The sequence below is a fragment of the Clinocottus analis genome, unplaced genomic scaffold (genome assembly GCF_023055335.1).
Source record: "Clinocottus analis isolate CAN_PGR_092001 unplaced genomic scaffold, fCliAna1.0.p SCAF_10, whole genome shotgun sequence".
In the NCBI taxonomy this organism is placed as follows: domain Eukaryota; kingdom Metazoa; phylum Chordata; class Actinopteri; order Perciformes; family Cottidae; genus Clinocottus; species Clinocottus analis.
In genome coordinates, this window is record NW_027175821.1 from 6,918,094 (window position 1) to 6,945,588 (window position 27,495).

General features: G+C 42.3%; 4 protein-coding genes across 7 annotated transcripts in view; 2 read left to right on the forward strand and 2 right to left on the reverse strand.

Annotated features, from left to right (window-relative positions):
* Positions 1–64: 64 nt before the first annotated feature.
* Positions 65–4,218, reverse strand: prelid1a (PRELI domain containing 1a). Of its 2 annotated transcripts, XR_011077958.1 has the most exons (7): positions 4,108–4,218; positions 3,340–3,477; positions 2,458–2,683; positions 2,243–2,356; positions 1,935–2,013; positions 1,100–1,330; positions 65–318 (listed from the first exon to the last, which is right to left on the reverse strand). XR_011077958.1 is itself a non-coding variant. In XM_068585284.1 (6 exons), exons 2-6 carry the CDS (start codon positions 3,429–3,431, stop codon positions 1,209–1,211), a joined length of 633 nt encoding a protein of 210 aa, XP_068441385.1. In that variant the 5' UTR covers positions 3,432–3,477; positions 4,108–4,218; the 3' UTR covers positions 335–1,208. The 2 variants fall into 2 exon arrangements, 1 of the variants encoding a protein (XP_068441385.1); XM_068585284.1 differs by lacking the exon at positions 65–318 and having other exon boundaries at positions 335–1,330.
* Positions 4,219–5,541: 1,323 nt separating this feature from the next.
* Positions 5,542–10,083, reverse strand: npy7r (neuropeptide Y receptor Y7). Of its 2 annotated transcripts, XM_068590754.1 has the most exons (3): positions 9,895–10,083; positions 9,322–9,431; positions 5,542–7,283 (listed from the first exon to the last, which is right to left on the reverse strand). In XM_068590754.1, the coding sequence occupies exon 3, from the start codon at positions 7,244–7,246 to the stop codon at positions 6,131–6,133; it is 1,116 nt and encodes a 371-aa protein (XP_068446855.1). In that variant the 5' UTR covers positions 7,247–7,283; positions 9,322–9,431; positions 9,895–10,083; the 3' UTR covers positions 5,542–6,130. The 2 variants fall into 2 exon arrangements, with proteins under 2 accessions (XP_068446855.1, XP_068446846.1); XM_068590745.1 differs by lacking the exon at positions 9,322–9,431.
* Positions 10,084–12,502: 2,419 nt separating this feature from the next.
* On the forward strand, positions 12,503–17,790 carry trim105 (tripartite motif containing 105). Its single transcript, XM_068586470.1, has 7 exons — positions 12,503–12,618; positions 13,301–13,639; positions 14,676–14,771; positions 15,441–15,674; positions 15,816–15,829; positions 15,983–16,098; positions 16,335–17,790. Exons 2-7 carry the CDS (start codon positions 13,355–13,357, stop codon positions 16,886–16,888), a joined length of 1,299 nt encoding a protein of 432 aa, XP_068442571.1. The 5' UTR covers positions 12,503–12,618; positions 13,301–13,354; the 3' UTR covers positions 16,889–17,790.
* Positions 17,791–22,127: 4,337 nt separating this feature from the next.
* flt4 (fms related receptor tyrosine kinase 4) overlaps positions 22,128–27,495 on the forward strand; it is a 38,050-nt gene continuing 32,682 nt past the window's right edge. For both annotated transcript variants that reach the window (XM_068590408.1, XM_068590417.1), the window contains exon 1: positions 22,128–22,289. In XM_068590408.1, coding sequence (XP_068446509.1) covers positions 22,232–22,289 — 58 coding nt within the window. In that variant the 5' untranslated portion in view covers positions 22,128–22,231. The remainder of the gene's footprint in view (positions 22,290–27,495) is intronic.

The following is a 27,495-nucleotide window of genomic DNA, read 5'->3' on the forward strand; positions in this document are numbered from 1 at the left end:
AGAGGTACCACTTACTGTACAAGGACACCACAGCATGATTGTTACAAAGGAAATGTCCATTTATTGACAAAATATTTAATCAATGCAGTAAGAGCCTGTGGGTTGTGTCATCAGACCTAAGTTAAATGTACAATACAAGCTATCATTTTTGCCTTTGTACACACATTTTAAATTCAGGCAAAGACACAGAAGTCCAATGCAAGCAGATTGTAATCTCAAGCTAGACTGCCAGCAGCTCGGACCCTTCCTCAGTCAATGCACTTCAACTTGAAGCAATCAGTCTGGTAGGATGATTAAGGTGTGGTCAGGTGAACTGAACTAAAAGACAACACGATTGAGACAAAACATATAACTTTAGTAAATCAAACACATACATTTGCATTAATCAGATATTCCATGGTATGCTAATCTTAGCCTCTAAAGAAAAAGCTGTTGATAGAAAATCATTATAAAAATAGCATGACACTGAAAGGAGCAAAGCAAAAAGTAAACATTGTTGAGGGGCACAAAGGTCGAGCAAAGGTCTTAGGAACAGTATCAAGGTTGTATAAGTGCTATTATTACTTTATGGCACCAGGAGCCATAGTCAACCATTTCTTTAATATCCCCATGTCAAGTTCACACTGAGATGATCTGGTATCAAATGTAGGGTTGTAACGGTTCAAGATTTCCCCCGTGCTAAAACCTTCTCAGAAAATATATCAGGGTATTTCACAATTTATTTTCTTGTTATAATCATTTCCAAAAACCCAATTATAATAATAAACAGAATCATAAACCTGATAAATAACATCAAGTTAGTTTACATGTTCGCACTGTAGAAAGTAAAACGCAAACTACAAGATGAAAAAATATTAGGAGCTTTTAAAATAATATCCTAGGATTATTAACAATAAACATGTATTGTAGATAGGTAGCACAGCCAGACTGCTCCTGTCTGTACCTTTAACTCACACACTCACTTATTTCAGTTTACTTTCAATACCGTAGATAAGCAAATGTACACGGTACGTCAAATCTTAACCGTTACAACCCTAATGAAAGGTAGAATATATTCCAGGAAGCTGAACCCAGCTCAGGCCTTTTATGGTCCACCCACCATTCAGTACGTGGCTTCCTCATAGAGGCGTCTACTCCCGACGAGATCCATTCGTCTTAACCACCAGGGCTGGGGGTAAAGATAAAGAACCGATGATCCATACAGCTCATCACACGTATTGTTTCTTCTGGGCCTGTGAGGCGAGGTCTTTGGCTTTCTCCTTCGCTGCCATCGCCGTCTCTCTTGCTCGATCCGTAGCAGTTTCTGCTAAGGTTCTTGATGGAGCTTCACCTACAAGAGTCATAACACATTGATTGTAATTAATATCGGTAGAAATATGTGTATACTTACATGATTATAGAGAACCTGTGCTATCAATTGTACATTTGGAATTGTGTAATAAACAACACTTCTCTCTGTGTGTGTCAGTGACAGGGATTTCATTAACAGTTTAGAAATGAACAAACAACTTTCCAAGTTCAGCATCAGTACAGCCAAACTAAATATCCTTACTTTCTAATAAATGGTTGTATTATTTCCACTTGCAAGTCTACATAGTTTACATAATTTACTAAAAAGTTGTCTTGCATATTTTGTACCTTGAGACGTTCCCAATCTTCTCCTGTTGAACCCACTTTAGAAAGCAAGTTAAGCTTTTAGCCAAAATGGCAGCTTTGGGATTGGACTGATATGTTTTCTCAATGAGCATCACAGTTTTTAATTTATTCCCCGCCCATCATTCGTCCATCTTGTACTTCCCATCTGCTAACCTGAACATAAGCGACTAACTAGCATCACAGCAAAGCACATGCTCTGCAAATAAAATGAACACTGGTTCAATCTACCACTTATTGTAATGCACTAATTACCAATGTTATTATTATTGACAATTTACCTTGCATTTTGGCCAGCACATACTCAAAACCTTTCATGGTCTTTGTAACACTGGTCTTGAACCTTGCAAGACCAAATTCCTGGAAAGAGAAGTCACAGAGTCAGCCAAGGAAATGTCTGTACAAATGTGTGAACTACCTATAACTTATATCATGTATTAATAAACCTTTACCATAAGTGATCACTCTGAATCGGTCATAAATGCTTCAGCAACCTAGGTCTTGGCAGACGGCTTCAACTTAGCACTTTGTATTACATTACAATTACAGACGGAAAGATATGCGTGACGCACCACTTTCCTCTACTGACCTGAACGGGTCTAGAGAGCCCATAGACGTTGGTAGAGATCCAAGCTTCTCTTTTTATCTCTGTCCAGCTGCTATTGTCACGGTTGATTTGGTACTCGCATCGCTCCTCCACGGACTGCGACAATGAGTTAGAAAAAAAAGAAGAAAAAAGCAACATGAGGTTGTGGTATTACTTTGTGCAATGCCGAGTGCCGGTGGAATCAAACACCGTGCTACCATGAGGCGAGCGTGGCTGATGTTCCATGTGAGCGTGGTCATGGTCCTTTTCTGAGGGTCCACAATAGAGTCCTCGATGATGTATGCCGAGCTGGCCATGTGCTTTGGAAGGTACCGCTCCATCCAGCGTGGCCCACGGCTCGTTTTGGTTAACAGTCGTCTGGATTTGAGGCAGTTGGTTGGTGTGACCTCTCGGAAAATGATGTCCTCAGTCAAAACATGGTTACTGTAAGAGAGAAGCACGAGCTATGGATCAGGACAATACAAAACGTCTTTGCCGGGCTTATAAATATGCCGGTCAATCATTTTATCATTCAATTAAAATACTTTTATACATTTTTTAAAAATGGGAACCCAAAAGATATAAAATGTTCCGATACAATGCCATAAAAAACAATTGGTAGTTTATTCAGTTGTCATTGATTTATCAATGGACTAATTGGGTCAGCGGTGATATTTACCAATTCACTGCTCTCTGGGCAAACAATCTAGGCAACCTTAGGGGTGGTGGAAGATATTTTCTTTAAGCTTTAATATTTTTAGTACAAAAGTATAAGCATCAATATGTACTTTAAGTATTAAACAGTAACATTCGTCATCAGGTGTCAGCTCCATGTTTAATATGTAAAATCATCAGGAACCACCACTTGACATGCAGTATAAAGTACCAGACAATAAAAACAAAAACGGAAGTAAAATATGTCAAAACTGAACCACAGTAAACTGCTTCAGCAAATAGTTATACCCCACAACTGTTTACCGTCAGCAAACAACTGATGGGGCACAATCCCAACTATTAAAAGCCAGAGGTATACTTGTGTTGACCCAGAGGTATACTTGTGTTATACTTGTGTTGACCCAGAGGTACGCTGCTCCACTCACCTGTAAGGGTTGGGATATCGTTGCCAGAAAGCGATACAAACTTGGTCCCAGGTGCTTTTGAGCAAACCTGCGCAGCAGAAATACTTCACCATCGTCCCCTGCGTTTACTGTGGCAGCACCCTGAGAAGACACAGCACCCTGAGGAGACACATGACCAACAGACTGTAAGCAGGACCAGCACTAGGCCAATGCAAACACACACACACACACACACACACACACACACACACACACACACACACACACACACACACACACGGCCTCCAAGGTTTACTCAACAGCAGCTTAGGCCGTTGCCGAGGTTCGTGTGTGTTGAGTGTCAACAATCAAGACAAGTAGCGTTAAATCCCCACGCGAAATAACATGGACGAATTACAGTATTTAGCTTTGTTCATGCAAAACCGTTACGTGATAAATAAACGTGGGCCGTCAACGCGTTTGAAGCGCTCGACGCTCGCGACGTGACAGCTGTCAGCCGGGACACAGACTCGTTGTCCTCGGGCTCGGCCACCGGACAACGTGGCTCTACAGTCCAGGTGAACACGGACGCTCAGGCTGGAGGATGGAGCCTCCGACCCGGCTTACAGCAGACAGCACGTCCCGCGGTCACATGTGTCACGTCCGCACTCCCATCGAGATCCATCGTTAGCATCGTGAGCTAGCCAGTCGAGAAGAGAAACCCCCAGTGGGGCCTTCACATATCGCTCACTTCTCCTTTAAAGAGGCACACTTGATAGATTTTGCATTTCTGGAGGCCACGGCGGTTACCTGAATGTCAACAGCAGTCAAAAGACGAGTTTGTGCATGTTATAGTCCGGTCGGTGTAAAGTTCATCGCGCAGCCGCCGACAAATCACGTCAAACGTGACTTGAACTAAAGGGGAAGGTCAAACACATGACGACACATCCGGTGGGCGGTGCAAATGCGACGCAGCGTGACCACTAGAGGGCAGCAGGTGATGGTGCAAAAACCCCAAGTGCAGCGTTGGAGTTGTGTTTACTCAAGAGGGGATTTCGATCACAGATCGTTTTGGAGGGGGGCTCTAATGTTATGTAATGGTGTCAAAATAAAAGAATGTAGCACCTGTAAGGCTCCTACAATCTATCTTAAACTCTAACGTAAAAACTAAAAAAACAACCCTCATATTATTCTGGTTAATCTGACCGTGTCTTGCTATTTTGGCGATATATCCCCTTAAGCATGCCGTACTTTGCTGCAGATGGATAATCTCTTATGCATAAAATCATCCAAGAAAACATCTCCAGTCTGCAGAAAAATCTTCACACATTAGCTCTGATGCCAAAAGGGTTTAATGTCGTGGGTCTAAGCTCAGTGGTTGTCTGCTGGTCGTCAGGATAAAGACAGAGTTTATAATAATCTACAGTACATAAAGGAATGTAGGTTAAACGAGGAAATCAGTAATGTTGGTGTCAAGTTCCAGCCATGCAAAACCTGGGATCTGTAAAATAAATCACACTGCACTGGCCACATTGGTCTGGTTGTTCATTAAATGCTTTATTGGTTGTAATTTGGACTCACTGGTTCTTTTTTGTTTCTCAAAATGAAGTCTGAATGTTGGCATGAAGACTTTGATTCACCTCCAATTATTCTTTCCCTTTATCCAGACTTTCTTCCATTCTTCTGATGGATTTTCCAGCCTTCAGGCTCAGTGAGTTTGAGTTTACCTTCCTGTATTACATTTAGTGTGGAGGGTACATTCGCCCCGACTACTACACCCAATTGTTTTGAGTAGTCTTCGTATGGTGTCGGTGTGCAACCCATTTTGTAAAACGCCACAATTTCCAAGTTAACTACGCACCCAGACAGGATCTGACATTTATCCAAGCCACAGTCTTTTTATTGGACACACAAAACATAATTTCTCCTGATGGTTAACTCAACTCTGGGAGTTGCAGTGAGGGCTCAATGTGCCCAGAGGCCGTGTGGTTGATTAATGTTCCTGTATTCATTATTAAAAGACCACCAATAAAGGACACTTTGAGTATATGGAAATGCTTGTTTTGTCAGCTGCTCACATTATATATATATATATATATATATATATATATATATATATATATATATATATATATATATATATATATATATATATATATATATATATATATATATATATACATATGGCAATATATGGCAATTGTTATATATATATATAACAATTTCTATTTTTTTTCTCCTGCTGGCCCATCTAATCAGGAGCAGCTGGTTGCAAGTGAACACAATTAACTTCCTGGTTATAGATAACAGCCACCTCTGGATTCCTTGGATGGAGACTGAATGTCACGAACGTTGGAATTAATCCAAAATGCAACATTTGCAACAAATTGTCCAAATGTTTTGAATAGCCAACAAACAGAATAACAAGTGCAGAAAATTAAACTTGTTCACACAGTCACGATAATCACCTTGAGTAAGAACAAACACAGTACCAGCCTCAGGCAATTTATGCATCAGAGTGCATAAATAATTGGACATCACTTACCAACAAGTAGACACATCATATATTTTACCGAGTTAATTAACAGCCTAGTAAACATTTTAAACATATATTTGAAAAGCTTCGACAGATGTATTTTCACGAGTACCATTCACAAAGGCAAGGAGAGCCTTACATAAAGCGATTGGCATGCAAAGCTTTGAGCCCTCTCCAGTCCCATAGATACTCATGATCGAGGCCATTCAAGTCAAAAGGCTACTTTTGAATTCCGAGCACCTCAAACAAGAAGTGTGTTCAGTCACATCCTGCAGACTTTTTAAATTGTTGTCTTTCTCATACAGCAGTCGGAGGTTGTCCGCCATTACGGCCGTTCAGAGTCAGCCTTCTTGTGGAACGTGTCCTGAACGAGCCCTCGGGGTGGAAGGATTCAGGCTTATCCTCACAACGGAAGACCATGAGGAAGCCGTTCCTGTAGTTTTTATTCATCCACCCATACAAGACAGGGTTGGTAAAAGTTGAAGCCATGGCTACAATGTGGAACACCGTGTATATCAGTTTGTACTCCTTAAACCTGAGCACCAGGTCCAGATCACTGGCCAGCTGAAACACATGGAACGGCAGCCAGCAGATGGCAAACACCACCACCACCAGGGCCAACATCTTGGTGGTCTTTTTGCGGCGGTTGATGCTGTCGTTGCGGCTGGACGGACTGATGTGGTTCTTCAGTTTAACCCAGATGCAGATGTAAGCGTAACTGATGATGGCCAAAGGGAGGATGTACTGGAGGAGCAGCATCGAGAGGCTGTAGATCACTCCGTCCCTGCTTGTCCCGTGGGGCCATTTCTCAGAGCAGACAGCGATGCGCAGGTTGATGGAAGGGATCTCTTCATGGCGGTACTCTCTGAAGATGGCCAGGGGTGCTGCCAGGACAGCAGACATAGTCCAGGTGAATGCCATGATGAGGAAGCTGGAGTGCCACGTGAGGCGCCGGCCAAGATGGAAGACGATGCAGCGGTACCGCTCCAGAGCGATGACGGTCATGGTCAGGATGGATACATGCACACTTAGAGCCTGGGCAAATGGCACCATGTGGCACAGCACAGCTCCAAACTTCCACTCATCAAGCAGAGTGTAAACCAGAGTGAAGGGCAAGCAAAGAGTGTCCACCAGGAGGTCTGCCAGGGCCAGGTTAGCGATGAAGAAGTTGGTCACTGTTCGCATGTTTCTGTAGCGAATAATCATGTAGATGACGAGAGCGTTTCCTAGCAGCCCCAGCAGAATGATGAGGGAATACGCTGTGATCAGGGTGATCTGGACTCCAAGGTGCTTGGTGATGTCAGTGTGGAAACCAGGCGGGCCCAAACCATTGCTGTCGTTCAGTTGAAACCAAGGTTCGGCTTCACCGGCCGGCCCTTCGCTTGTGGTGTTGCATGTGTCCGGTGGGCTCATTTTATCGGTCGATGCCAGATTGAGGATGTGCCGACACCTGGGGAGAGAAAAGCAGAACGGTTTCTGACGCCAGCCTGTCAGAATGGTATTCTGAACAGGATATGAAAATAAAACGACTAAGTTGTTGTGCGCAGGCTGGAGGTGTTCATTTAGCTATTTTCCAATTATGCATTTCTTGTCACTGCAAACTTCACTGTGAAGCACACCAGTCACTTGTCTTCACCAGGAGGGTGTGCCATATGCCCATGTGAAGTGGCATGATCCCTCACTTGCTTCCCATTGTGTGCGCTGGAACACCTGACAAAGCCAGAGAGCTGCTTCCTGTGTCTCGTTGGTATGGGCTGTTATTTTAACCTCCTGAATATGTCCGGGCCTATTATCTCTCTCTCTCTCTCTCCTAGTTCCATACAATTATGTCTGTAATCTATTTATAATAATCTATTATTGTATGATATATATTTCTTTATAATAAAGGAAAGAACTGCTACGGCATTGACAAAATCCAAACCTCTAATGAAAATCAGACTAAACAGATCAGATACAGACCAATTTCATTATTCTCTTCGTAACACCTTGAAAGGGCAGTTATCATACTGTTATTTAATCTATTTTCTATTCACCTTGGGTGTAATGAAACAAAGTTATGAGAATTCTCTAATGCATGCAGTCTAATTATTAGAACAATTATCCAACATTGCATTGAGGAAGTGGGAGTTCTGAAAAGCTAAGAAAAGGAAATGTACGCCCCACTAACAGACGATAAGCAATACAAAATCAGATGTCTTTGTACACAATCATTCCAAACGCTCCTAACGACCATGTTGCTACCTAGAGCTATTGAAGATGTTTCCCTGGAGCCTGGGTACAAGTGTCTGTTTGGTTACAACATGCTGTTTTTTCCAAGGGACATAAACACCTGTGTCATTATAAAGACTAAAGTAAAATGATGAGAGGGAGGCAATGCAATCAGGAGGAGTCAGAGAGTACAAAGCTACATCATTAGAGCTGCCTGACTGCTCTACAGTCGGCATCTCATAAAAGGAATATTTAGTTATAGGCCTAATTTGCGAAAGAAAGATCAGTGCTGCTCCATGTTACACAACCATATGTTAATATCTCTCTTTCAGTACTTTGTAGAGGTCATTATCTTGACACTGCGGACAATTTACCTTGGAAAGACTGAGAGCTATACTGCAGAACAGAGAGAGAACACTTTGGTTGTGGCATGTATAATAACTACTCTGAGTGTTTGACTCTTAAGTAACTCATTAGGCTGATGAATGCTAATTACACTGAGCGGTATCTGCCTCCACCACAGGCTTTCACCATGTCCACATAGTCATGTTTAAGAGTTGAAAACCGGACACTTTCGTTGCTTTCTGAATCAACTTTGCACATTCAATGCTCAATTTTTTTTAGTAAAAGTACTCTTCATGATTTACTGAGACAAACTGGAGGAGGTCATCTCCTTGGTGGCAGACACTCGGTGGCTCTGGGGATCTTGTAGCGTTTTCTGACTATCAGACACGCTTAAAGTTTACTGACATCTTTGCTTTCTTGTTATTTTATTCCCGATTGAATATTTTATTGTGGAAAATATGGCATACATGCTTTTTGCTGGGTTGTTTGTTGGGTTGCTTTATTATAATCTATAATTATTAAAATGTATAATCTATATATTATAATCTATTTAAATACACAGATCTTTATTGTCCTCTCTGCAATGAACTTTAAGCAGCAACGTGACAACAAGTGTGCATATACACGTGTGTGTGTATTTGTATGTAAGTGAGTGCCTGGGTGGTGTGTCTCTAAGCTGGTATACAATACAATCATGGGTTCGTTAAGATTGAACTATACATTATACAATATTTGATGTTTGGCCTGCAAGGAGAAGAAAGTTATCATAGATATAACATCAAAATACAGTCATGAAAAGACTAGTAGGATAACCACATTGTAGTAATGACATTGATAGAGTTGCTGTGCCTATTAACACAAAAAAAAGAGCATGCACTGCCCTCCTGCATCCTCCGTCGGAGCAGACAGTCACACAGCACCAAGCAGGGATTTACCAGGCAGACTACAGGCGACATATCATTTATCACAGCTCCCTTTCTGATCGGCGATGGTAATCCGCGATTTGAGGCAAGCTCGTGCCACTGAGGAAACTGTTACCACACACCTGCTGGAGCAAAAAACAAAACAAAACAGCAACTACAAACTACACACAACAATTGAACCTGATTCGTGTGGACTCTACGTGCTGACATCACATTATCATGAGACGTCCAATTCCCAATCAATCAAGCTTTGATGCTACGGTCGTGCGTAATTTATCGCAACTTTGATTTACTGAATAGCGCGGATTCAAATATCTCCAAGTGAGCTCTCGAGACGTATTCAACTGACTGGACAGGTGCAAATCGCTTGCCTCCAACGCATATAGCCAGTACGTAATTGGAACACTTTTCATGTCCAAATTACGCACATTAGGACAAACAATTTCAGCAACTATACGCTGCAGCAGAATAACATAATATTACCACTATTTATCCTCTGGAATACACAATTTGGTCACGAAAATAGCATCGTAATATTCAGTTAAAGTCCAAAATAAACGGTCTGTTAAACATCAATGGACTCACCTTTCCCCACTATATCTCCTTTTGCAAACGGGTCTTCACTGGAGAGACGCGTGAAACAAAGGGGTAAAATCCCGAAGCTCCTCCCAAACTGGAGCGCCTATTGCGCATCTTGTGGCTCGACTGTGCGTTCCTGAGCCAGTTCTGCAGGGTCCACATCAGTGCCAGGGACTGTCACCAGAGATCTGCGCTTTGTAGCTCACCTTTTTTTTTTTAACGGGGCATCTTTGGTATGTTATCACCACGTACCACACATTAGAGTAATTTGATGTCCCAGAATGCCATTTTAAGTGTCAACGTATTTACGTCACTAAGTTTTCATTTTGCCGTTTAATTCCATTGAGTGTTCACTTTATTTCCCGGAAGACATTCCATTCTAAAGTCTGTTTTTTTAAATTCCATTATGTATAAACACACATGGCCATTAAAGCTGATTCTGATTCTGATGTGTACAACTTTGACTGAACTTTGGAACAATTCAGGATTGTAAAGCAAATCCTCCTATATTGCCCCACATCAGACCTGATCTAATTTAAACAATCACGCAGCAATAACACTAAACTATTGTGGTGCTGTGCAACAAACCATTGCTAGTTAATTGCCTTATATCTCACAAGCTCATTTATAAAAACTCCTGTGACATTACACATTGGATGATTGAAGTATGGCATATTTTAATGTTGGGTTTGGTTGGGGTTTGAGGGTTTATTGTGTGCCTGACGTCATTTTTTTTCTAATTTGATGTATCAAAGCTTAGGGTTTCTGAAAAGACAGTGCATCTGCTAAGGCTGATTTTGACATGCACAGTAGGAAATTTCCAAGAAAAGTGCAATAGAAATCTAAACACCACTAAGCAGTTACACCTTGAAATAACTAGGATTGAGAGTCTGCGGATCTGTTTGAAAAGAAGCTGACAAAAAGTCACTCCTGATTTAACTGTAACTCATAGATGTCGTGCGGATGTCAGTGTCAATGGATAATTAGGGAGCTAAAACATGCTGCCATGAACAAAGGAGCTGTAGCCACGCTGAAAAACCATTGAACCAAAAGCATACTTTGTGATTTTCATATCAGAAGAATGTTTTCCTTAAGCCTTGTCTCTGCATTACCCTGATGCTGTTGAGAGTTACATTTCACCACCATAGCTCAGATACATATTGTTTTAGATGACACAATAATTAGCGCACTGTTGACTCAGCAACAAAGATTAGCCTTATTGATTGGAGCAGGCAACCTCTCCCCCCTAATTTATCTTTTCAATTATAGGAGCCATCCCCAAACCTTTATTTTCCCTGCAGTCATTCGGCTGTCAAGGTTGACAGTTTCTTTAACAATGCATCACTGATAAATAGTGTATGTCCTTACCACAAGCTCGTGTATCTCCAACTGGTTCTGACAAGTATGAGGAGGTTTTACATTGTAGAAAATGATTGTATTATTGTTTAAATTTAACTGTATGGGTGTTTGCATCTTGATTCCTCTACTGGTGCTTATATTAATACATACTTGATTAATCTGTAGGCCCCCTCTATATGGCCTGGGATTCTTATGATACTCTGCTCTCCATCTGATCACTACTTCCGTTCAGGTTCTCTGAGCACACTGATGCCACTGAGCTGATGCCATAATCAGAGACTGCAGCGTTCTTGCATATAACACACTGTTGTTCATACTCTCTCTCTCTCTCTCGCTCTCTCTCTCTCTCTCTCTCTCTCTCTCTCTCTCTCTCTCTCTCTTTCTCTCTCTCTCTCTCTCTCTGTTGTCGGTCATGCTGTGTGTAGGCTGTGTGAATGAATGAACATGAGTGGAGGACAGACAAACTGAGAAACCCCTTTAAAGCCTCCTCGTTATTTATGTTTTGCTTTTGTGTCAAGTGGAGACTGTAGATTTAATGCATAACAATGTTTTCCTGCTTCAGTAATGCAAAATATTGATTTAACTGTGAAGTCAAGGCCAATGAGTTTAGAAAAGCAAAACTGATCTTGATCCTGTATCTCTGTATCTTGGGTTGCATGACCATATACATATGTATACAGTATATACATTATGTGTCCCATTAAACCTATGTCCTCTGTGTGTGTGTTAACACGGAGGTTTTAACAATGAGACTAAAAGTTACTAAGGATGTCTTAGTTTGTGCTGCTTTGATTTTGACCACTTAAAAAAAAAAATCTGTCTCTTCTATGTCTGCCAAATATAGGAACGTGCATATTGCTCGAGGGGTCCATATGATGAAGGGATTTATCATTTCTTTAACCAAATTTCAGTCTCTGCCACTGAAGTGAAGTCTTTGAAACAGTGGAATAATGTAGAGGGATATAATCCACAGAAAATAATTGACCTGTTCAATTGATAAAATTAGAATAAAATCTGGAAATATTTCCATTATAATGGAGGATGTGACTGCTTTTTGCAAATTCGAAGCAGGCTTGTGCGGAAAATGTATATTTTTTTTGTGGTCAAATATGCTGTATCTTGTAGTGTTCAGTGAAACAGACATGAGTTAAGAGGAGAACAGAAAACGTGTTAATTCCATGGATTTAATATAAGAATAAAGTCATTACGTCCTGCTGTTTGATGTAAAACATACGGACCAATCAATAGTGCGTTTGAAGCCTGCACATGCGCAGTACGCGTGTACGTCTTGTTCCAGTTGAGTCGAGAGAGCGAAGAGCGAAAGCAGACTTTGAAGTTTTCGGGAACACATTTATCCGAGCAACAGACGACGTAAGTTCACGAAAGTGTTACCTAAACGTCTATAACAGTCAGCATGCCAAAGCTTTACTTTTGTTCCGTTTTGTGTCGCCTAAAAAGGCGGTTTACTGGCTGCTACTCGGAGCTAAACGCTAGTAGGTTAACAGTCGAAAACAAAAACAAGACCTTTGACCAAACTTTGTTCTGACAATGCACCCCGCTAGCTAACAATGCACCCCCGCTAGCTAACTACGTTATACAGTCCCGTGACACGTTCTTCCAGTAGCCTTGGTTTAAAAGTTGCACTTAAAGTGTCTGTGGTTTCAACTGGGAAGTAGAATAAAGAAAGTGGCACTCCAGTGGCATTTAATTGGCTCTCACTTATAGCACTTTGTAGTTTGATTCTTGTTGTTCTGAGTTTGTACTCATGGTTGAATGCACTTATTGTAAGTTGGTTTGGGTAAAAGCGTCAGCTAAATGAAATGTAATGAAAGCACATTATAAGGAGCAAGAGGAGAGTTATTTGCTTTTGCTTTGGTATCAGTGTTGGCACTGAGAGAGGAGGGGCACAGCTCCAGAATAATTATGAACAACAGGAAGCTGTTGCTGTACACTGCGAACTTTGTCATTCATCTGTTAATATCAACTGACTTAACACATAGATGTCACCCTGTAAACTGTCCTCAGAAAGAGAATGTTTGTCTTTCTCCACCAGGCTTTTGCTTTAACTTCAGCGTGAACAGATTTTGGGGAGGAAGGCCTTCTCACCATGGCTGCTGCTGCTGCTGCTCCATCCACCCAAGGCAGCCTGAGAGAGGACCTGACATGTGCCATATGCTGTGACCTGTTCAGGGAGCCTGTCATGTTGGCCTGCATGCACCACTTCTGCAAACCATGCATCTCCAGGTACTGGAGAGGAACTCGGGGGGCTGTAAGCTGCCCGCAGTGCCGCAAGGAGTTCAGCTCCAAGCATTTTCAAACTAACTACCTCGTGACAGCCATGGTGGAGAAGGTCCGGGCCACGACCTCAGACATTTACATCAAGAACCTAGAGGTGAGTTCAGACTTCTGCTGCCCGTTAAATCTTGCTGGCGTCTGACTGTTGGCTGCCTTCCATGCCTTTATTATTTTACTCCTATCATTCAGTCATCTGTTATTAAGCATTTGGTAATCATATACAAATAAGGTTATGCTCCAAAGTAAACAGATTGATTGAAAATGAACGTTCTGTTATGCAACTTGAAAACATTTGTGTTGTATCTTTCAGTCCACATCCGTGTTTTTTTCACTGTAGTTCCACCCTCAACACATCTTGCTTGAATTGCTCCGGGCAAAGTTCCCCCTCCACTCCCTTTTTATATGGCTTTGTACGACAGGATATATGACTTAACTACAGCTAGGGAACCAATATACAATGCAAGAATGATGAAACAAACCAAACAACATTCCTGTAATAAATCCTACCCTTGTCACTCTTTTTAATACGTTTAATTGTTTTTTTGTACCTTGCCAGAATGGTGTTTATTCAGCTTTTATTATGTTTTTTTCAAGAAATAGCTTAATTTGTGAAAATATTTTTATTTCCACTTCCTAAAACTGACTTAGTAACATGTTATAATCGTGTTTGTTTAATCCATAAAAAACAACAAAGGGCAGTTTAAAGTCCTTTTGTTCCAGACTATTTCTTGGTTTTATACAGGGACTCTCTGTAGTCTCTGCTGGATGCCTGGCAACCTCATGAAAACTTCACAAAATGGGCAAAGGCGTACTTACTTTAACTACGTTTTACAGGCTGTAGTTTGTGCAGTTCCACTAGATTGCAAGGGTTTCTGATATTTTTGCTTCAGATGAGGAAGTTAGCTGTACGTCTTTCAGCACAAAGTACATCCTCAGAACAAACCTTTAGAGTTAACTCAACGCTCAAAAGGTTTCAGGAAGCATTATTTATTGCAGGGCTATTTTTCTAGCCACTCGGTAATCAGCATGTTTACACTTGTTTATGAGTTCCTTGATGCTCTGCTCAGTCTCTCTCTCTCTCTGTGCTGTTGTTCCTGTCTCCACACTGATTTGATATGTATGTTGCTGAACAGAAACAACGGAGAGAGACTTTGGAGAGTCATCGCCTGAAGAAGGAGGACTTCATCAACAGTATTCGCAGAGACAAAGACAAGATGGATGCCATAAAGGTATACTCCGCTGGTGAACTCGAGGGGTGGCAGCACTTAACCGATAAGAATGCACATGAAAGTCCCTAATGGCTGTTTGCAATATGTCGTAGTGTATATTTAGTGGTGTTTGCAGATGGCGGTAAGGGACAATTTGTCCTTTGATATGTAAAGCACAATGGTCTTGCGCTTGGGTGCATGAATGTCTTTCTAACCTCTGTCTTCGTTGTGTTACCCATGCGTAGGCAATTCTTACTATGGACAATTATTTCCTGCTGCAGAAAGAACCAGTGGATCAAATGAAGCACTTTTAATTCAGTGTTTAATTGCTCAAACAAAAGACAAGGCACGTTACACATTGTGACAAACAGTCACAGAGGCGACAGAAAGATGAACACATCCAATTTGTATGAGACAGATGGAAGATAAGCGCTGGAGTTTAGTTTTGCATGCTGTGCCGAGATGATGAACAGGAAATCCCTCCTCGCTTTGACAACCTGTATTTGTTCGACATGTCGATCTTTGTTGAAGTGCAGCTTCATTACCCCTCGTTTGTCTCTCTCTGGAGATGTGCACTTTTGTGGATGCTATTTAGAGGTTTATTGGAACGAGGCCCTTGACAACAACGACAACAGCCAGATGGTAATTATGTCCTCCACCTGTAACGTCAGCCATGTTTCCCTGTCTCAGAGAGTCGGAGCAGACCTGCAGGCTCATGTCAAAGAGGAATTCAGAGCTCTCCATCAGATCCTGAACAATGAGGAGGCCTGCGCCTTGGAGCAGCTCAGTAGAGAGCAGGAGGACGGTCTGGAGAAAGTCCAGCGCCACCTGGAGGCCACTGAGCTGGCGGTAGGGGAGCTGGAGGACAGTATGAGAGCACTACAGCAGGCGGGCGCTGCCACGGAAAACACCGTACTAGTTGAGGTGAGTTTGTCTGAAATGGGTAGATCACATCTGAACTTTATATAAAACCCACAGTGTCATGTATTTCGACTTTTGAAATTTGCTTGAATATGAATGGGTTGCTTATGTGATTTTTTTTTTCTTTCATTTCCTTCTCTCCAGCCCCCACAGCTGAGGTAAATGTCCATTTCAGCGTTATGACTGAGTGATAGCTCGTGGCATTTTTGCACCTGTCGTACGCTTATTTGATTTCTGCCTCAATTTAGTGTCATCCGTGCTGAGAATAAATGAGCCTCACTCAACACATTTTTGCTTTTATCCCCAACAAGGCTTTGTGTGCAGGTGGATATTGCCCCGGAGTTTGATACGAATGCTTTCAGCAACAAATACATGGCCCCGGTACAGTACATCACATGGAGGAAGATGTTCAATTCTTTAAATCCAGGTAATTTCCTCTGCGACGTGCTTCATTCGAAACACAAAGGACTCCAGCTAAAAGCTGCTTCTCCTTCAGCAATGGGAGTAATTAAAAGAGACATTACTAGTATCAATAAAGATGTTGAAGTGGTAATATAATGACAGTATTGACACCATTGTTCCACTGGTGGGATATATATTCCATTTTAAATTAGACACTCTGTTGAGTTTTATGACCATTTAATGAATCATTTTACCCCAAAGGTCCTTCCCCATTAACGTTTGACGTCGACACAGCACACCCGAACATATACGTCTCCAGGGATAAGACCGCGGCGATCGAATGTGAGGTCCCGATTCCCCATACGGACCACGGCAAACGTTTCCTGCACTGCGTGAACATTTTGGCCGCCCAGGGCTTCCAGTCGGGCCGACACTACTGGGAGGTCGAGGTGGGATCCAAACCCAAGTGGGACTTGGGCGTGGCGTCGGAGGCCGTGAACCGGCACACTCGGATTAAGCTGAGCCCCGAAAGCGGCTACTGGACGCTGCGGCTGCGCAACAGGAGCGAGTACTCGGCCGGCACGCAGCCCTGGACGAGGCTGCAGCTCGGCTCTTCGCCTCACAGGCTCGGGGTTTTCTTGGACTGTGAGGAGAGGAGGGTGTCCTTCTACAACGCCGATGACATGAGTCTGCTCTACTCGTTCACCAACGGGCCGCGGGGCAAGGCGTTCCCCTTCTTCAGCCCGTGTATTAGTGACAGCAGCCAGAAACAAACGGCAATCAGACTCCTCCACTACCCGCCCGTCGCAATGTGATAGAAGCTTTTCAGTATGCGAGAGACGTCTATTCACTTATTGACCACGTAAACATTGTGGTTCTGTAAAACAAGTTTCAAATTACGGATTGTTCTCTTAATTTCTAAGCTTTAATGATCGCTCGATGTTATTTTCTTTCTGAAATGAACCCTAAAAGCGTTGACGTGTTATGAAAATTGCCATATGCATCATAAAATGCAATTCCACCGGCTCTAATCTGAAGAGGCTTGTTCAATTTGCAGGAGCAATCAGCGGAACAATGTATTTATTCAGCCGTTTGGGGTATAATATAATGACGCTCAGATGCATCAAGATTTCATTTAATACCACACTGGTTCTTCACTGTTCAAAGAAATATCTGAGCTCGATGAAGATGGTTGACATTTAAATAATATTCTGCATAATTGTCTCTCATCAAGTCAGACTTTCCTGAGGCTCGCTTGTAAAAAGGTCTCATAATCACCATTGACTTCAATCAGCATGAAGCAGTAGTTCACCTTAATGTGAGATTTTACATTTGATTAAATGGGTCTTGATGTTTTATGCATTAGTATGAAATGAAATTGTTTTGCCTTTTTTATTTGAGATGATTTATGTTTTAATAGCCAGATGCAACTTCCCAACATCTTATAAGTTCATTAGGGTTACTTCCTGCAGATCCTGTTGATTGATCTTTCTTTGCACATTCATTGATATCTTTTACACGTGCCTGAATTTAAATATATAATGTACACTTTTTGTTGTTGATTGCACAATGATATGTAGTTCCCTGCAGGATTCTGTCTATGCAGCACATTTACGTTGTTGTTATTGTTATTGCATCTCGGCTACACGTTGAATCATTTCCTGATAAAGACCCGAACAATATCTGTAAAATCTGCTGATGCAAATAAAAAAATAAAAAACCGAAATCCTTGTTTTTTTCTTAAATAAACATTGTCTTTGACACTACACTCTGCCACGACCTCACTTGAAAATAATCAAGGATGTTATTAAGCCTCATCAAAGCAGAGTGAATACGCCAGCCGTTTCTGACGCTTCAACAGCCAGAATAGGCGGGCTCTCAGTTATCTTCACAAACATGCAAGAGCAGTGATGTCCTGTTTCCTCCTGCCAGGTGAAAGGTCGTACAAACAGAGTGACAGTGGGGATGCCTCTGGGCTCTGGAGGGGAGGGGGGGGGGGGGGGGTGGCAGGATGCTGCTGCCTCCTCAGCAGATTGGAAGAGTGGCACAATGAACTGCACCAGAGGGGGACCCTCGCTTTTCCTGCTCAGCAGCTACACGGGGAGGGTTGAGTTTATGACTCGCTTATAACACACTCACATAGACCTGTGAATGCAGATTAAAGTCAACTCAATCTTCTGAATTGAGTTTTTTTTTTATTTTTTTTTTACTTTATATGAAATCTGAGGAGATTATGAGGAGGGCCTTTGTGTGTTTGTGACTGTTTTAGGACCCCATACGCTCTCTGGAAAGCTGTTTGTTCCGCTTGGTTAAAAGAGGATATGCAATAAAGTATTTTTGGATAATTTTGGTAGGTACAGCCTCAAGATGCCATTTAATATTTTTGTATCAACAGACTGGGATATAATGTGAAAAGGCTTCCCTTCAGCTCTACAGCATGCATTAGTGTTTTTTTTTAGGGTTTTGGTTCATCACCCTCATCAACTTTGTTTATAACAGCAGGAAGTTTCTCCAGCTACAACTTTTCTTTAAGAACACTGTGCCTCACCTGCCCCAAACAGCGGACAAAGTATATAGTAGCTGGTGACCATAATGAAGCATTTAGGAGAGAACAAAAAGGAGAGTGAATAATGGACTCCGTATCTGCTGGATGCAAACAGACAAACTGTTTGCGCCTACATTTTCTATATTGGCTTTATATGGAGATAATATATCAACGTTGTGTTGTTCTGCTGCCCTCAAGTGGCTAAAAAACACAAAAATTAAAACAGCTTCAAATTAGATTAGGGTTGAGAAATGTTCTATTTATACGAAACGTCAGATCCATTTGCTCTCGTCTGACTCAAAGCATTAGTCTTTTGGCTTATAGTTAGCTGCTAAATCATTTACATGCATCACTGGTATTAATCCTCAGCTGCAGCTCGCCGTAACTGCTGACCGAAACTGAAATATTGGCTGCCTCAACCACAACAAAACAAAAACTCCCTCTTAAACAGTACAGCTATAGTTCAGAGTGGCAGAGTGTGCATGTTGTGTGCACATGCAGGCCCGTGGGCGCTGACTGCAGGCTGCATGCACGCTCCACATCCTTCCTCCGATAGTAACTGCGGACTCGTAATGTGTTTCCTGACCCGAGGATGGGCCGGATGGAGCGCTGGCACTTCAAGGACGGGTCCTTGAGTCCGCAGTTGTCTTTCTCAGGAGCCAGTGCAGCGATATGAACTGAACACTATTCATCTGACACAGCAGGGGGGGGGGGCGACCGTGCTATATCTGCCCGAGGCCTCGCTGTTTGCTTTTACTGTTTTGTCCAAATCATTTGCCGGGATTATTGTTCCCTTGGCCGCTCGAGTGTTTCCACGAATCCCTCACACTATCTGTTTCACAGTCACCATCAGAGTTTGGTAAGCTCCCTGGACGTTTAGCTTCGTTGGGCTAACGACACAATTTAGTGTGTTTATGTTCCCCCCGAAGCCGAGGGCTCTGCGGGGCTGAGAACATTTTAATTACAACCATTCAATCTCAACACTTTGTTTTAGGGTCAGAGAGGTAGATTTCCGTCAGGGACCGAGGGGATGGTGGGAGGAAGGAGTTGATGGTGGGGACGCATGCCCACAATAACAAGCCATGATCCTCTCAATCCCCACATTGAGAAATACATGGTGTCCGGGCACAGCTAGGAAGGAGTCTGGAGTCAGCTGGTGCTATTATTGTTGAAATGGATTTCCAAGAGCAGCATTCTATTGATTTTGCAGCACAGTTGATTGATTGCACCGGCTTGAATGTGCATGCTGGGTCTTCTGAGAGAGCTCCGACTGGACCTTGAAGCCACATCAGACGATTAATGAACGAAACGCACAGCTGCAGTCGAAACTTGATCTACGTGCGCTCTCCCACCCAAGTTCACAGCTCTTGCACTCCGTTTGACTTTTTATTTATTTATTTCAGAGTGTGCATGGTACACAGCTTTTCAATTTCCAAAATCCCTCCGTGTAAAATGAAACAGCTCACTGTGGGCATGGTGTGCTCCGAGTACACGCTTTTCATTCACACTCGCTGAAGAGGAGGAGGTGGAGGAGGAGGAGGAGGAGGATGTGTGGGGGTTAACAGGGTTTGTACGAGGCTGGGAAACTCTACGCACTTTAGTTTTATCGGAAGCATCACTGCATCTGACCCGTTGCAAGAAGAATTACAGACTCCAATTCTGTTCAGCTGTTTGAAGGAAACAGAAGTTAGTTTTTCTCCTTGAGATGAATCAGAATCTGAAACGTTTTATTGCCACGTAAGTTTTTACAAACGAGGAATTTGTCTTGGCGGAGGGTGCATCATAAAACACAACAACAAGGAACATTTAACTGTACAAGTGAAAGTATAAAATTTGGATAAAAAAACAAGTAAATAAGTAAATGCGCCGTAAATAAGTAGCGGTGCAAGTAAAATAAAAAATAAAGGGGTAACGATGAATAATGATAATAATAAGAGTAAAGGTAAGTAAATGGCAGACATTCGCCTGAACAGATACAATTGCATTGACATTATGGTGTCAAAGGAGTTGGAGGTTAGCCGTCTTATTTTGTAGATTAAAGACAGACGATCAGAGGAGCAAATATCATGTAATAGTCTTCTTATATTCCCCAGAGGCTCCATGTCTCCTGGTGCACTTCCTTGGTGACACTGCAGGTGCTTGATGAGAAAATCTGATGGTATTAGGATTATCTGGTGAGCTTTTGATTGGATGTCAGGGGGTATTTAAATGGATTGAAAAATCCAAAAAGGGAAAATCACTCAACAGTTTTGCACTGAAGCGACAAACAGAAATCTCCAGCTCCTTTGCAGCCATTTGTGGTATTGTCATTGTACTTTGTGTCATCTTTTACTTTAGTAAATACTAGCAATGCAGGGTACACGTAACATGTAACATGAGCCAAACTTGCAGTAACAAAAGCAAAGGTACTCATTGCACTCACTAACTTCAGTTAACATTATTATAATAGAGCCACAACTTATGAAAGCTCACTGCTTTCCTTGACCTGAGAAGAGTGAGACATAAGTACAATACTTTATTGTATTAGACTTTTTTGATACAGTGCTTATTAACGAGTGTTAAATATGAGTGTTTGACATCTTAGTGAGGACAGTCAGACAGCGGAGTCTCGTTGTTAATATGTTAAAACTTTACTGTAATTATCTAAAGTTATGAGACACTATTTTTTTATAAATGTGTTAACTAGCTGACGTGGCTGCAGTTTAAACCAGTTATTCTGCTCCTGGCTGCTAAAGGACTGGTAACACACCGCTGTCTGTTCGATGCACTGTTATTTGCAGATGGTCCTGGTTGAGTTTTTTTGAACTCCTTCATACACTGTTGGCTAGTTTAATGTATACCACACACTATATTCTATCAGCTCATACGTGTGCTAGATGTCCTTTAAGAAACACATATCTCTAAACTTTTCACGAAAAACAGAACTTCATGATGATGTGTTTTCCATCTAATCCCAAAAGTAACTAAAGCTCTTAGGCAACAGTTATGCAGTAGAAAGTACAACATTTGCCTCTTGGATGTTGTGGATATCATGATACAACTCAAGTAAAGTACAGTTGTTGTTGTTTTTAACACTATTTGAGTAAATGTATCTATAGGGACATTCCACCACTGAGGATGACATGAATGAGGTGTTGCAGAAAGGGGAATTTGTCATGTTGGAGACACACAAACAAACACGTGCACACACCCTAACCCTCCAATTCAGCTTGTTGTATGAACTGGATGGCTGGTCGTGCATGCGCTCCAGTCACGAGCAAAGGAAAGGGAAATCATTGTTAACCCCATTCACTGCCTTGTCCATCCTTTTGACAAAACGGGAAAGAAAAGAGTTACCCCCCCTCACCCCACCCCCACACCCACCTCACCCCCACCCCCCCCCCCTTTTTCTCAGCATTTCGGCACTGCCCTGTCTGTGCAGAGTAGAGGCTCCAGACCACTCATCGATTGGCAGAGGTTCACCTGAGTTTCCCCGACCAGCCCACGGACATTCATTCAAGCCACCTCTCTCCACTGTCCCCACCAGTTTCAAACTCACGAGTTTTTTTTTTTTTTTAATTATAAGCAACAGCTAGCGCTCAAGCTTCTGCGCTTCTGGACCGGAGATCTGGAGATGAAGACAGACTTTACGCTTTTCTGTCGGACTTTGACTGGAATAGCATATGCCGCAGGTGAGGAGTCTTCGACAGTTAGTCTGAAAGTTTTCCGTTTTTTTATTTGCATTTATCAGGATATGTGTCAAACTGACTGTTGACACTAACTTTCTAATTGATTGGAGTTGTATCTATGGCGCCGTTTGATGTGTTAAACTGAATCTAGATAGATGAATACATCATGAACACCTACTCTCTGTTTTAATAAGGGAGTGGGACATTTCTACATTTTTGTAACTTTTGTAATGAAAGTCTTCCAGGTTAGTCTGCTTTGAACGCCCTTCTGTTTGCAGTCGGTACACTTTATATTCATGTGTGACTCATACATAATTGATATTGTGCCTCTCAATATGGGACTGAATTAATAAGGAAGCCGGTGGGAGTCTTCAAGTCTACATGCAGATAGGCACTAGGGGGAGGCATGCTGTTGTTGTGTTTGATAAAGAGGCAGCTGTTAATTGATGATGCTAAATTCACAAGAAGGAACACGTGTAAGATTCTGTCTTATATGATACATCTGAGTGACTTTACCAGATTATCAGACTTTATGTATGTGGATCACATTTTAGAAGTAGAGTGGGAAGAGAGCTGTCTATCCTGGACTGTGAGGGGTGGGGGTAGTCAGCCCCCTTTACATCTTGAGAGTGGTGTTTTTAAAAAAAAATGTAATAATCATATTTGTGCAAAGCAAGAGAAAGGTGAGAGAATGTCACTTGCATCTAAGTACAGACCGACTTTGTTTGAAGAACTTCAGGGTTACTCGGTCTTCGCACATGCTTTTGGTCCCTCGTCAAAAATACATGTAAAAATCCAGTAAAACTCAGATTGAATTATATGAAGCCCATTGTTGTCATATTAGATGCTTGAAACTGGGCCTTCTAAACAACTCTGTTATCTGGCAGCATAACTGAGATTGTTTGCAGTTTTGCCCAGCGACTGAATGTGTGTTTGAGTTGTTCATCACTGATTGCTGTTGAACAGAGAACACTTTTGTGAGGGGCAGCTGCCATGTGGCTAACTGAATCACGACTTCGGGCTGGAGCGATGGCTCTCGCTGCTTTCATGAATTTCACTGAGATGTGCTGGGAGGGTCAGATCAACAGTGGCTGTTTTTTTTTTTTTTTCTCCAGAGGAATTGCATTACAAAATCAATTTCAGGGGAATCACTGCCCTCCGTATTAATGATAGGTTTTCATAATGTGCAACAAATTGTGTCTGAAGTCGCATCTTTTCGTTATTACCTCACAATGACACGTCTCGTCAAACCAACTCGGTGTGCCTATACGGAACGTGTGGTGTGGTTGAAAGACTCATTGCCACTGTTAGTTCGACCAGGCAGGGCCTCCATCTTCCTGAGTCGTGCTGAACACATAAAGGAAAAAGCTCAATATCTCAGAACGCTCCTGCAGGCTTTCAATTCAATTACAGCCTCAGGGTACATATTTGTGAGAGCTAGTACCACAAGAAGGTGGAGAGGTGAGAGGAAGAGGCCAAATGCTGTTCACCACCTTTTCGGATTGAAAAGAACACGCCACGCGGATGCGAACAAAATAGAGCGCATGCACCATAAATGCAGCAATTTACCTTTTATCTGTTCTGCTCTTATGTTGGATATAGAAATAGAAATATTCTTCTTTAAAAAAGATAGAATTCAACAAATAACCTTCTCTTTAAAATACTTTGAATTCTCCAATTCGTCTTCGTCTGAAGCATTTTCTTAACCTTCTTAACCCGAAAAATATCTTTCAGAATAACACTGAGTCTGAGTCTTATGCAAACTTGATGAGCATTGTACCCTCATGTGTTCGAAGCGGGCCAGCCCAGAAGTCATTGTCACAATTTGCGCAGCAGCAGCATTTATGGAGCTTCAAGATTTCACCCTGAGCCATTTTCTACCATCTTCCTGTCACAGTGTCTCTGGTCTGAATCACGATAGTTCCTCAACATGTATTACTCAGCTACAGAAATTCTGTCTTAAATAAAAAGACATCTTGGTGCAACTTTGGATACTATTGAAATAAATTGTGAATCACTGATTGATTCATCTCCTCTTAATTTCCTTGTTTTTGTTGTAACATAATTGGCTATTAAGAACCTTCCCAGTTGCATATGAAAGCAGTGAATCTTTTTTTCTTTCTTTTTCCCTGAAGCTAAGCTTTAGAGCCAACTGATCTTTGGCTTACTCTATGTCTTGGGTGCATAGTGTTGATGTTGCTTTTAGCAGAGTGTTTTCTGTACGCATACCTCCGCTCGATCAGATCATCCCAGAAATCTGACTCTTAACTCTGGGTATTATTGTAGTCGTCCACTTATAGAGGTCGAGTTGTTTCAGCCAACAATAGCCCCCTAGCCTCAGTGCTGATCTCAGGATCCAACCTCAGCATTCAGAGGAGAGAACCATCGCTGTCTGTCCTTGCATATCTGCTTCTATCGGCTGGAGAGCAGCTCAGATGAGAGAGGAATGCTGCTGCTGCTGCTGCTGCTCCGTGTGGGAAGCTCTCTGCAGTAAAGTCCAAATAAATAGGGAGTCCGGTGCCTCACTCATCACTGGCATGAAGTAGTGAGCCCCCATGGGCATTTGGATGTGTGGCCACTCACTTTCTCATCATGCTGAAGCACCAACACCCCAAAGATGACTAGAGCTGAGAGATAAGCTCTTTCAAAAGCAGGAATCCACAGCAAAAGCCAAATATGTGTCAGAGTTGGTGTTAGATAGTTGATGAAAACCATCTGTGGTATTTTTGTTTTCATATTTCGGGACCCTCCATGTTTTCTGTGCCCAGTTTTTAGCAATGCTAACTGCATGCTGGCCGCATGGCTCGAGGTGTGGCAATGTGTCTCTGCAGGTCGCTCCACCACTTTCGTCCAGACGGATTTTTATTACAATGACATTTTATACAGACGTTCAATATCCTACAGGGACACATCCAACACATTTCTTGTTCCCTGGACGTTTTCTCTGGCGCCACTACGAAGTTTACATTGTTGTTTTTAGTTAAATATTTTGATTGCCATAAGATATGAAACAGAAATCCATGGTGCCCAGAGGATGAATCCCCTGACTTTTTTTTTTATACTGGCGATAGGCAAATGTTAGCATGCTAATGCATACAATAGAGGCAGTTAACATAGACGGTAATCATTGTACCTGCATACCACTACCATGTTAGCATTGTTGTTGTGAGCATCTTAGCCTGCTAATGTAGTTAAAACCACTACTGTGCCTAAGTACATTCTTAGCTGCTAGCCCAGTTTTAGACTCTTAGTGCCGAGTTGTGCTAGAAAAGAGCTATTTTGTTTAATGTGTTTATAGTTGGCCACACTCATTTCAGTAGAGCAGGCTCAAAGTTTATTAGCATTCTTCAAACACTCTCCTGGAATAATTGCGATGCAGAGGAGGTTTAACCTATTGATTGTCTTTCTCTCTCCCTCCCTTTTTCTCCTTTCTATCATGTTCAAAAAACCCAAAGTTACATACTGCTGCCAGTTGAGCAAATGAACTCTTGAGCTATAACGCAATGAGTGAAACAACATATGCATAAATTGTAGTGTGCACAATTGAACCTATAAGTGCTTTTACCTTGAAAAAGAGAGCATTATTCATGTCACTGCTGCTTGTTGTGGCATATATGTGACCAGGACTGCTACACATTCTTCTGCTCATCTTAAATCTTGGTGAATCGGATTACATTTAACAAATTCAACAAATAAAGCGAGCCAGAGCAATTAAGGCTTTTTAAATTACAGCTATGTATGCTCACCAAGGTGCTGAGCCATTTTATTGACGTACTGAGGCCGATTATACGAGATCAAGCATCTGTAACAGCTGAAAAAAAGATGTTGACTGTAAGTAGCGTTGATGGAAACTGGAGAGGAATTGCTTTGTTACATCTATTGCCTTTATAGGCTGATCACTCTATACTTGTTCTGAAGCCAAAAAAAAAAACTGGATGCAGTGGCTGTTACATGGATGTAACAACACTCCAAAGGCCATGCGTTGCTAAGAAACAAGCATTATTTAAAGCACTTATCAATTTAATGAGAACCTCCATTGCTATTACTTTCAAATGGCTATTCAGTCCCAGGCAGATGTGTGTGTGTGTGTGTGTGTGTGTGTGTGTGTGTGTGTGTGTGTGTGTGTGTGTGTGTGTGTGTGTGTGTATATATATAGGTGTGTTGTATTTAATTGGTCACTTGCGTTGTGATAGGAGGTCGCTTGAGGTTCATGGGAAAGAGCCCATTGGCAAAGCTTGAGGAAATTGCCATCCTCCATCCCTTTTGGCATTCAGCGCCACAATTGTTGACCTGGCACTCCCTACTTTGCCCTGATTTAAGTCGCCGCAGTGATTTAGTTCACTGGGACATCTGACACGGCAGCAGAGACTGTTTAATGCCTGAATCTCCTGGAATTAGGTAACAAGTTCTGTAATAGGGCTCCTAAAAGTTTGGCCTCTGAACAGTCACAGCACGAGTTTTAGGAGCGTGCAAGCTATCACAGCAGGTGTGGACTTGGCTAATCTTTGGAATTTGCTTGTACTAAGTGAGATATTTTAGATGTTTCTCGACAGAAATGTCCTTGCCAGGAGCCAGAACAAAGCATTTACCAGAATACCAGAATGTGTCTGATATCCCTCTCAGCAGGGGAAACCATTTCTCAAAGATAAAAATGATGACGTGCAAAAAAAATGGAGGAAGAGCTTGAGTTGTCCGGTGTGCCTGTGAGGCCTACAGGAAGATTTAGACAGGGACAGAGGTTTTAAACATAGGAAGCTGCACCAGATGGCTTGTCGCCGCGTCCTTATGTTCGCACTCCTCTACGGGCAGGATGTCGGAAAGGCCTAACTCCCCTAATACTGGAGAGGACAGGGACGTGGTGGATGTCATCCTCCTCTATAGTAACAATGAAATCAAAGTCGGGGGATGCCAGTCAGTCCGTCGCCTGGCTTTGCCCCGGCCTTGTGTCCAGATGACAGAGGAAGTGGACTTTATTTCTTTCAAGGAGAGAGAGAGAGAGAGAGAGAGAGGGAGAGAGCGAAAGAGCGAGAGAGGGAGAGAGAGAAGCACAGCCTGAGGCCGGCTGACTCCACATCCAGAGTGCAGGTCTGCTCCATGGCCTGCATGGCCTCCCGTCCGTCACCCGGACATACAAGGCTATTTCAGAGTTCCTCAGCCATGGCCCTTTGCCAGATACTGGGTCACTGAAACAACTTTGGCTGTACTGTCA